We start from the raw sequence: 10796 nt of genomic DNA, 5'->3' as shown, positions 1-10796 counted from the left end.
TGTATGTTGAAAGCTAAAAGTATGCCCAAGTAATTTTGGGCCGAAGCTGTTTCTTGTGCAGTTTATTTGAACAACAGGTCTCCAACAAGAAATGTTAGAGATCAAACCCCTCAAGAAGCATGGAGTGGAAGAAAGCCAAGTGTCAAACATTTGAGAATCTTTGGGAGCATAGCATATGCTCATGTGCCACAGCAAGGGAGAGCGAAGCTTGACGATCGAAGTGTCAAGCATGTGTTTGTTGGCTATAATACAAGTTCAAAAGGCTACAAGTTATACAACCCAAGCAGCGGTAAGGTGGTGGTAAGTCGCGATGTTGAATTTGATGAAGAATTGGCATGGGATTGGGAAGCTCAGGAAGAAACTTCATATGATTTTCTTCCATATTTTGGTGATGAAGAAGAACCAGAGACCGTGGAACCTGTGTAGGATACAACTCCACCTCCTTCTCCAACCAATGTTGCATCTCCCTCTTCTCATGAAAGTTCAAATGAACAACCGCAAAGGACAAGGAGTATTCAAGAGCTCTATGAGGACACAGAAGAAGTTACTAATTTTGATTTTTTATGTTGTCTCTTTGCTGACAGTGAACCAATGAACTTTGATGAAGCTATTAGAAACAAAAAGTGGAGACAAGCCATGGAGGAGGAGATTGAGTCAATAGAGAAGAACAACACTTGGGAGTTAACAACTCTTCCTAAGGGTCATCGAGCAATTGGAGTGAAATGGGTATACAAAATAAAGAAGAATGCTGATGGAGATGTGAAATACAAGGCACGACTTGTGGCTAAAGGCTACAAGCAAAGGCAATGCATTGACTATGAAGAAGTCTATGCACCTGTTGCCCGCATGGAGACGATTCGTTTGCTGATCTCTTTGGCGGCGCAATTGAAGTGGAAGATCCATCAACTAGATGTCAAGTTAGCCTTCTTGAATGGCTATCTTGAAGAAGAAGTCTATGTTGAACAACCATTGGGCTTCGTGGTAAAAAACCATGAAGATAAAGTGTTGCGGTCAAAGAAAGCTTTATATGGATTAAAGCAAGCCCCACGAGCATGGAATAGTTGCATCGACAAGTATTTTCAAGACAATGAGTTTAGTCGTTGTCTCTATGAATATGCTCTTTACCTTAAAGTTCATACTAATGGAGATATCTTACTTGTTTGTCTTTATGTTGATGATCTTATTTTCACGGGCAATAACTCAAGTTTGTTTGAAGCTTTTAAGAAAGATATGTCCCGTGAGTTTGAGATGACAGACGTAGGGCTCATGTCATACTACCTGGGCCTAGAAGTGAAGCAGATGGAGGATGGAATTTTTATCTCTCAAGAAAGCTATACAAAAGAGATATTGAAGAAGTTCAACATGCTCGATTGCAACCCCGTGAACACACCGATGGAAAGTGGGACAAAATTGACCAAGTTTGATGAAGGAGAAAAAGTGGATCCCACATTTTTCAAAAGTCTTGTGGGAAGTTTGAGGTACTTGACTTGTACCAGGCCACATATACTCTTTGCAGTTGGAGTAGTAAGCCGCTTCATGAAGGCTCCTAGCTCCACTCACTTGAAAGTCGCTAGAAGAATTCTTCGCTACCTAAAAGGTACGACTGACTTTGGGCTATTTTATTCCTCTTCTAGTGATTTCGACCTTATGGGATTTTGTGATAGTGATTATGCGGGAGATATTGATGATAGAAAAAGTACAACTGGTTTTGTATTTTTCTTGGGTGATTCTGTTATTTCTTGGAGTTCAAAGAAACAGTCCATAGTTACTCTCTCGACTTGTGAAGCTGAATATATAGGAGCAACATCATGTATATGTCATGCTATTTGGCTGAGAAGATTGTTGAAGGAGCTCAATTTACCACAAATTGAAGCTACAGAGATTTGTATTGACAACAAATCCGCACAGGCACTCGCGAAGAATCCAGTGTATCATGATCGAAGCAAGCATATTGATACAAGGTATCACTTCATCAGAGAAAGCATTGCCAAGAAGGAAGTCGAGCTCAAGTATGTGAAATCTCATGACCAAGTTGCAGATATTTTCACAAAGCCTCTCAAATTTGAAGATTTCCAAAGATTGAGATCATGTCTTGGAATGAAGAGGAAAAATCAAAATTAAGGGAGAGATTTGTGGGGCCCATATTAAATAAATAAAGAAAAAAACTAAAGGAAAAATGTGATTGGTGGAAAAGAAAGCAATGGTAGGCGGCAATTGGTTTTGATAGAACTATTGGTTTTGGTATTGCAAATTGCATATGCTAACATTCTGATTGGTTGGTTCAACGGTGGAGGCTTCTATATAAGGAGCTTCAATTCTCTTATTTCAGTACACCAAATCAAAGAGAGCGCAATAGAGCGTAGAGAGAGTAATCCACAGATTGTAGTCTATGAGATAAATAGTAAGTGGGAGTAATATTGTAGTGAGGTGTTTAAAATAAAGAGTGTTATTTCTTTCGAATGTGTAGTAGTCTCTTGATACTACTAAGTTATAATATTATAGTGGTAATATTGCTCTGCTCGGGTATTGTATTTTACCCCGTTAAAATATCTGGTGTCATTGTTACTCTCTTGTGTTATTGTTATTTACCGTGGGTATTATTCCTGGGCGGGATTTATTTATTCCCAACAGATATCACAAGATATGGTCTTCCATCAGTCATCCCAGGAGATAATTGGTAATAGTTACAGGAAATACATCATCCATCGTACATTTGAAGGTAATATAATGCAGGAAAGGAGTATTAAAAACATCGTCCACCAAACATCTGTTTTTGTTAACTCCAAAATCAAAATATGAATGAAGTAAAAGCTCTTTAAAAGAGAAATACTTGTGATACAGTAAACATGATTATACGTTTGAAAGGAAATACAATGCAGAAGAGGAGTAATTTATAACATTGTCTGCAAAGGAGTAACTGAAAAATCTTTCACCGTCCGCGAAGGACTATTTTGTTACTCCAGAATGAGAATATGAATGAAGAAAATAAGCTGTTCCCAAATAGAAAAACTTGTTATCCATTCTTCTGAGAGAAGAAATATAAAAACACTTGTTGGAATTATTTCTGCATGGTCAGGTAAGAATAAAGGTACAGACTTATTGCACCAAATATAAATGTCTGCATTGTTATTTATCAGATTAGAAATATTAAGCTAAAGTCAAGAAACATTGCGTATTAGTCAAGATGACAATTCAAAAGGAAGCAAATAAGGCACAGCCATAAAAGAAAAGAAAAATCAAATAGAATATTAGATTGCTCCTTACAGGCTACACCCATCATTTTAGTCCTTAGTCTTGGAATTTCACGTTTAACTCATTTTTGTCCCCATGAAGGAGCTTTCCGCTTGCCAGTTCTAACACATGGTTACAGCAACAGGTTTATTACAACCCTATGACTCAATATTCTAAAAGCAATGTAGAAGCTATATACTTACAAGTTGTCTGTTATAAAGAAAAGGTCTACCGCATGGCCATCCGGAGTTTTTGTCACTTTTACCCTTTGGATGGTAAGCTCGAGCTCAGAGAGAACTTGGTTAACATCTAGCATCATCATGCAATAGCATTAGAAGAGAGCATTAAATTAATAATCATAATCTGTGTACGAAGATTTGTCACTACCATGTAATAATCCTCTTCGGTCTGAGCTACAAAATGTCAACAAGTAAACAGGAGAAGAAATTGCGTGTGGCGATGGTTGGTTCAAATAAAATGAATCAGAGCATGATGGGCAAACTGATACAAGGCGCTCTTTCAAATTCTTCCATCTTACTTTATATGAGGAAGACTGAGGAACCACCCATAACACCACATAGCACCATATCCCATCCGTTGAAACATCTGATTCACAGAAACATGGGGCAATTAGTTAAAGATGTACCAGTAGAGAAAAGAGAAATATATTTTATTTAGTTGTAGAGAGAAGGAGCGATAGGTAGGTATTTGAATTAGCAAGAATTAGCCGATTGCAATAGCTCTAACAGGGAATAAGAAAACTAAATCTGTGGATAAAAAATCGGCCAGCTGAAATTGCACAATTTGGTAGATGCTGCCAGTAACTTTGACTTTAACCATCTGGAGTAATAAAAAACAAAAATGATATGGCTACTTCATACACAAATGCAACACACACACACACACACACACACACATATATATATATATATATATATATATATATATATATATATATATATATATCTTCTCTGTGTGTGCATAACACAGAAGATAAGGAAATTCGCGATAGAACTGTATAATGCTTGCACAAATGCTACCAATTGAAATGTTGGACATTAAGCGTTTGGCTGAAAAATGTTTTCGCTGAAGAAATCATATTACAGTGCTTGGTTTGTAGACATAAACTTTAATTGCATACCAGGATCTTGAACATGATAATCTTACATACAATCGTCATAGAAAACATACCTAAAGCGGAATCCATTATCGTGAAGCAGAAGCGTTAATCAGTAAATTGGTTTCTCACCCCTTGCCCTAGCTTTCGTTACTGCCGCCTTTAGTGATGGAAGAAAGAAAATAAAATACGGTAACCCTAATGGGTGGGGGAGGACCAATTTATAGAGGTACTCACTTAATCTGATACGTCCATCAAGTAACCAATCGGACGGATGAGATTTGATAATTAATTAAATATTAATTATGGGCCTTAAACCTATTGAGCCACATACACGTAGGAAAAATAACTTACATTCTCCCACTTGGCCCAATAATCACATAATATTAATATTTAATATAGGAACATTAGTTTTGCATAAACAAATCTCTTCTATAATGTCCATCATAAATACCATAATACGATAAACTACTAAATGTGAGTTATGGCGGTTATATATAATTTGTATACATACTCCCTTCCATATACTACAACATTAGCAACTCATTGTACCAGGTCCATAAGCTATAAAATATTATGGTCCACAATAATGTCTCATTGAGACTTATCCTGTAATATCTCAAAACAATAATGTGTACACCATTATGAGAAACATGAAATCATTAATGTATATCAGAAACATATAAATGAGCTCAGAGTGTCAAAACATCATAAATACATCAATCATAAATACAGCCAAGACCCATTCTATGAACATGTTCTTTAAATATCTTTGGTTGTAAACCTTTCATTAACGGATCTGCAATCATGAGATCAGTTCTAATATGCTCCTCTTTGTTTATGAACTTCCTCCTCGACGGTAAAGTACTTTAATTCCATATGTTTGGCACCTTTGGAGTACTTATCGTTCTTGGAGAAGAACACTGCTGCAGAATTATCACAGTAAATTTTCAGCGGCTTGGTAATGGTATCGACAACCCCAAGTCCTGAAATAAAGTTTCGCAGCCATAATGCATGAATTGTGGCTTCAAAACATGCCACAAATTCTGCTTCCATCGTGGATGTAGCAATGAAAAACTGTTTGGCACTCTTCCACGATATTGCTCCTTCAGCTAATTGAACAAATAACCAAACGTAGATTTTCTAGTGTCAATACATCCAGCGAGATCTGAATCCGAGTATCCAACAACTTCCAAATGCTTGGATCTCCTATACATGAGCACGTAATCCTTCTTTCCTTTCAGGTACCTCAAAACTTTCTTTGAGGCTTTCCAGTGATCAATTCCTGGGTTACTCTGATATCTTCCTAACATTCCGACCGCAAAACTAATATCCGGTCTTGTGCAAGTCTGAGCATACATCAGACTACCAACAATTGAAGAGTAAGGAATTGATTCCATTTCCTTTCGTTCTACATCATTCTTAGGGCATTGCATGAGACTAAATTTGTCCCCCTTTTNATCACTTCATCAGAGAATGCATTGCCAAGAAGGAAATCGAGCTCAAATATGTGAAGTCTCATGATCAAGTCGCAGATATCTTCACAAAGCCTCTCAAGTTTGAAGATTTCCAGAGATTGAGATCAAGAATTGGAATGAAGAAGAAAAATCAAAATTAAAGGAGAGATTTGTGGGACCAGCCCCAAATTAAAAAAAATAGAAAATAACAAGTTGCAATGGCAACTTGTGTACAATAAGGGCGGCTGGAAAAAGGTTGCAAATTGCAATCAAAATAATGTGTGGACGATGCAAATTGCAAAGAACCAATCAATTTGATTGGTTGAGAGGTTGGCAACTTTGCCTATAAATAGAGATGCTTCCTTCTCTGTTAAACACACCAAATCAGAGAGAGAGCGCAATAGAGCGTAGAGAGAGTAATCCACAGATTGTAGTCTGTGAGATAAATAGTAAGTGGGAGTAATATTGTAGTGAGGTGTTTTAAATAAAGAGTGTTATTTCTTTCGAAGTTGTAGTAGTCTCTTGATACTACTAAGTTATAATATTATAGTGGTAATATTGCTCTGCTCGGGTATTGTATTTTACCCCGTTAAAATATCTGGTGTCATTGTTACTCTCTTGTGTTATTGTTATTTACCGTGGATATTATTCCTGGGCGGGATATTATTTTATTCCCAACATCCCAGTGGGTATATATCAAAAATCTTAACGGTTTTCATTCTTACGAGTAAGTTTTCATATATTGTAACACTTTTAATCATACAATAACCTCTCTTGATTACTACTTTCTTATCTTACCTACTTCTCTTAGGCCTTTATATACCTCTTTCTTTAGTGTTTCTAAGTCCTATATAATTGGAATGCTATTTTTTGGTATTTTTTTGTCATTGTTTACTGAAAAATCGTTATTCAGATTATTAGTGAACAATTGATGTGGAAGTAAGGATTATTGGTAGAGTTGCTTTTAAATTTCTGTTTTTACCTGGGGTTTTTATATTTTTATTGTGTCTACTGGTTTATGCTTTTCTATACACTCATTTCAGCCATAATATCATGGTGGTCAGAATTCCATATAAAAAGTTTCTCTCTGGTATTGCCTCTTATCCCTTACTTCTTTATGGGAAAATTGGAAGAGTAAAAAGAAATAGTGTGAAGGAGGAAAAAAAGGCTGAAAGCATCGTTTTTCTAAGTTTGCTTAAGTTATATTTCCTAGATATGTCAGTTATAAAGTAGTCAGCAACCTTACTTGAGCAGGATCAGTCGTATAATCAAAACTGACTACAACTATTTTCCTATACAGTTTTGCCTGCTAAAGAGGCTTGTGTGAGAATAACCTTCAAAAGAAAGGTACCCAACATTGCAACAAATGTCCTCTCTGTAGAGATCATTACAAAGGTACTAACCACCTCTCTCTACCCTACAAAACACATCAACGCTTTGATATTGTTTCTCAGCACCTGAAATTAGTTATGGTCACATCTTAACAGCTCTTGAATTTTTTTTCATGGCTGATACCATTATGGAGGTTTGCATTCAGCTACCTCTTTCTCTGTGTTTGGCATCTTTATGAGTGAAACATATCTCATTGGAATTGAGAGAGGTTTCTGATTCTGAGATATTTATTGTGGATCGCTTATCATTGTTGGAATATGATATAACATGTATGAAAAGGGTAGGTATCATATAACTAATAACTTTCTATGTAAACTGAGTCATTAACGACTTTTACTAGATATAATAGTTAATATAAATTATAGAGTACACTGGTTTAAGATTGCATTGTGACACATGGTGTAGCTTCCGCACCAAGTTAGCCCTAAAAGTAGGGATGGTACATGGGACTTGATTAGTTCTCAGAATTTTGTATCGTAGAAAAAGGATGAAAAATCTGAAGTGTGATTTTCCTTTAAAAGTATGTACACAAGATTTTAACATCAAATTCGGTGTTTGTGATCTTATAAAGACAAACTTTTAACACTTCCATCCCTATCTTCATACATGATCCTTGTAACTTCTTGGACCAACAAAAAAACTAGAGAAGGCCCGGGGTTGAATTTATGACATAGCTTCTTGTTCTTTATAGTAGCTGCTACTTTGTCTATTTCGGACATTGAAAACTTGATAAGTTTTATTTTTTATATAAGGTTTAGTTAGTAACTTAGTATTGACAAGTTTAATTTGCATTTCTATTACATATAAGGAAAGAAACATGCTACTTTATCGAAGTTGCTGTATGTTGAAATATATTACCTTTTTTTTGTTGATTTATGCTAGCTAGAAAAAGACTTTATAGGTTCTTTTATACTTAGCAACCTTAGTAGGAACTGTATAGAGACTATCATTTTGCTATGCTACTTTCAAGTTTCCTGTGGATTTGCTCATGGGATGCGCCATCACGCACTATCGTTTTGGTATAGTTCATTTTTTGTGTTGCAGCAGCACCATCAAGTCTTCTACCAAGTAAAGAAGGTGGTCCAGGTGTTACTAAATTGATCAGTATATGCAATATAAACCTACAAGATAAGGCAATCTAATAATAAACTATTGAGAAACAACAGAGTTCGACGGAATGCGTACCGTGACAGTCTTCCATTAAGTAGCACGCTGAAAAAGACGCAGTAAATGAGGCTCTTTATTTTATGTTTTTGGTAGAAAAGATAAACATTTCATAGATATTTAAAAGTTTACATTAGAGTTTGTAGTAGGATGCATGAGATGCATCAACTGACGATACCTAAAACTAACTAGTAAACCCCCTTTATGGGAGCGATTTACATACACACCAGGGTGATTACCTAATACAACATTACTACTAGTAGATATAGTACTAGCTAAGGAACTACTATTACATAACACAGTACTTGATTTAAGTTGTCTTTGCCTAAGCATTCCAGCCTGATCTTGTTGATAAAAGGGGTTGACAAAAGGTGGAGGAGAACAAAAGCACACAACTATCTTCCACTTGCACTGCTCCATATTTGGCCAGACAGTCAGCAACAAAGTTTTGTTCTCTGTAGATGGTTTGCACTTTTGGATTATCCAGCTGTTGGAGTAGTAATTTGCAATCATTGATCAAATTAGTGTATTGTATAATAGGTGTATTTAGCATACCAAGTATTGCAGTTGCATCCGTTTCGATGATCAGTGGTGTGAGTTGGTGTTGGATAGCAATTTGTAGCTCCTTAAAAAGAGCCAGCAATTCTGCTTGAATACTTGAACCATTTTTTGTTCTCCCTGCAAACCCTAAAATCCATTTACACTGTTGATTACGAAACAACCCTCCAATGCCACAATTATGATGAGTGGTTGATGAAGAACCATCAATGTTTAACTTAAAGAATTGCCCAATTGGTGGATGCCATTTTATATAAAGAGGAATCAATTCAGAATTTATCTGTGTAGAATTTGTAAGGTAGTATATTTAGCAGCTTGTTTGTAGAGTAATGATATGCTCGATTTCATTTGTTGTCCCTCAAAATGATTTTTATTACGTATAACCCATAACTGCCACAAAGCAAAATGTAGTAGGGTAGAAAGGGGAATGCGTTTAAAATAGGGAAGTCTTTGTTCATGTACAAACTTATACCACCAAGAATTATTCTCAATATTCGTTGGATTTAGAATGTTTAGTGGTGGAATATTTAGGCCTGTCCAAATTGCCTTTGCGTTATGACATTCAAAGAAAATATGAGTTATAGTTTCGGGGATCAAATGACATTGAGTACACAAAGGTGAATGAATAATTCCTAACCTATTTAGATAGTCAGTTGTAGGAAGTCTACCATGACATAATAACCATATAAAAAAAGAGATTTTAGGCGGTATTTTAAGCTTCCAAATCCACTTGTAATTGAAGTAATTATTATTATTAGGTTGATTGAATTCAGTTATAATCGCATGGTACATAGACTTCACGGAGAATTTCCCATTATGAGTAAGTGACCAATAAAGTTGGTCATATCCAGTGGGCGACATTGGTAGATAAAGATTATTGATTTCATGTTGTAAAGAAGGAGATAATACAAAAGTTAGTTTATGAAGGTGCCATTTGTGATTTACATAGTAGTCGGACACTAGCTTGCTATCCTCACCTTTAGGAAGGGGTCCTGAAATATGATTGCAGAGTAAAGAATTCTGAGTTAGCCAAGGTTCATTCCAAAAATGAACATGTTTACCATTAATTATGTTCCATTTGTAACCTAGTCGACAGTGTGACTAACCCTTAAGAATATTGGACCATGTTCTTGAAGGATGCTGTTTTATTAAATGAGATGGCCTTAGATAAGTATGTAGTAAAACCTGGGCCCACAACTGATTGGGATTTTGGAAAAGCCTCCAAGCAAGGCTAGCATGCAAAGACTGATTCTTAGTAGTAAGATTTTGAATCCCCAATCCCCCTTTTTCTAATGGTTGTGTAACCAAAGACCATTTAATAAGATGTAATTTTTTCTTTTGAGGTGTAGTGCCCCAAAAAAAATTTCGTTGGTATTTATTAAGGGAGAAAATAATATAAGAAGGAAGTGTGATATATTGCATGATATGGTTAGGAAGGTTATTTAAAGTGGAACGAATTAAAGTAGTCCTCCCAGCCTTGCTTAAAAAGTGAGTTTTCCAACCTGCCAACTTAGCTTTAAAATTATCAATCAAAAATTGATAATCTCTTTTATTTGGTTTGGTATTAAAAATAGGAAATCCTAGATATTTACCAAAATTTTTCCCTTCAATCATATGGAAGAGATGTTTGATGGAATCCTTAGTATTAGTAGCACAATTTTTAGAGAAGAATATTCTTGATTTGTCAAAATTTATAGTTTCTCCTGAATGATGTGTAAATTGAGAAATGGTATTAGTTATGGATTGGCATGAATCAGGAGTAATTTTGGATAATAAAATAATATCATCTGCGAAAAACAGGTGTGATAATTGAGGTCCTTTATTACCCAGTGAAATTGGATGCCAAATATGATAGTCAACTTCTGAATTTATTTTTC

At 35.6% G+C, this 10796-nt stretch overlaps 2 protein-coding genes across 9 annotated transcripts in view; one reads left to right on the top strand and one right to left on the bottom strand.

Moving 5' to 3' along the window:
- Positions 1-9194, top strand: part of LOC109235155 — a 22649-nt gene extending 13455 nt beyond the window's left edge. Inside the window, exons 1-3 of one of the 7 annotated variants that reach the window (XM_019401140.1) lie at positions 5819-6254; positions 7106-7200; positions 8720-9194. In XM_019401140.1, the coding sequence (XP_019256685.1) occupies positions 6161-6254; positions 7106-7200; positions 8720-8860 (330 nt within the window). In that variant the 5' untranslated portion in view covers positions 5819-6160 and the 3' untranslated portion in view covers positions 8861-9194. Of the gene's footprint in view, positions 1-5818; positions 6255-6296 lie in introns of those variants that run through there. The other 6 variants (XM_019401138.1, XM_019401141.1, XM_019401139.1 and 3 more) reach the window with 6 other exon arrangements.
- The window catches only part of LOC109235154 (ACT domain-containing protein ACR9-like), a 21534-nt gene that overhangs the window by 4572 nt on the left and 6166 nt on the right, over positions 1-10796 (bottom strand). For both annotated transcript variants that reach the window (XM_019401137.1, XM_019401136.1), the window contains exons 2-3: positions 3619-3837; positions 3435-3540 (exon numbers count right to left, since the gene is read on the bottom strand). In XM_019401137.1, coding sequence (XP_019256682.1) covers positions 3435-3540; positions 3619-3837 — 325 coding nt within the window. The remainder of the gene's footprint in view (positions 1-3434; positions 3541-3618; positions 3838-10796) is intronic.

The sequence above is a fragment of the Nicotiana attenuata genome, chromosome 12, assembly GCF_001879085.1.
Source record: "Nicotiana attenuata strain UT chromosome 12, NIATTr2, whole genome shotgun sequence".
NCBI classification, from domain to species: domain Eukaryota; kingdom Viridiplantae; phylum Streptophyta; class Magnoliopsida; order Solanales; family Solanaceae; genus Nicotiana; species Nicotiana attenuata.
Note: the sequence above shows the minus strand (reverse complement) of the source record. Positions and strands in the feature narration are given on the sequence as shown.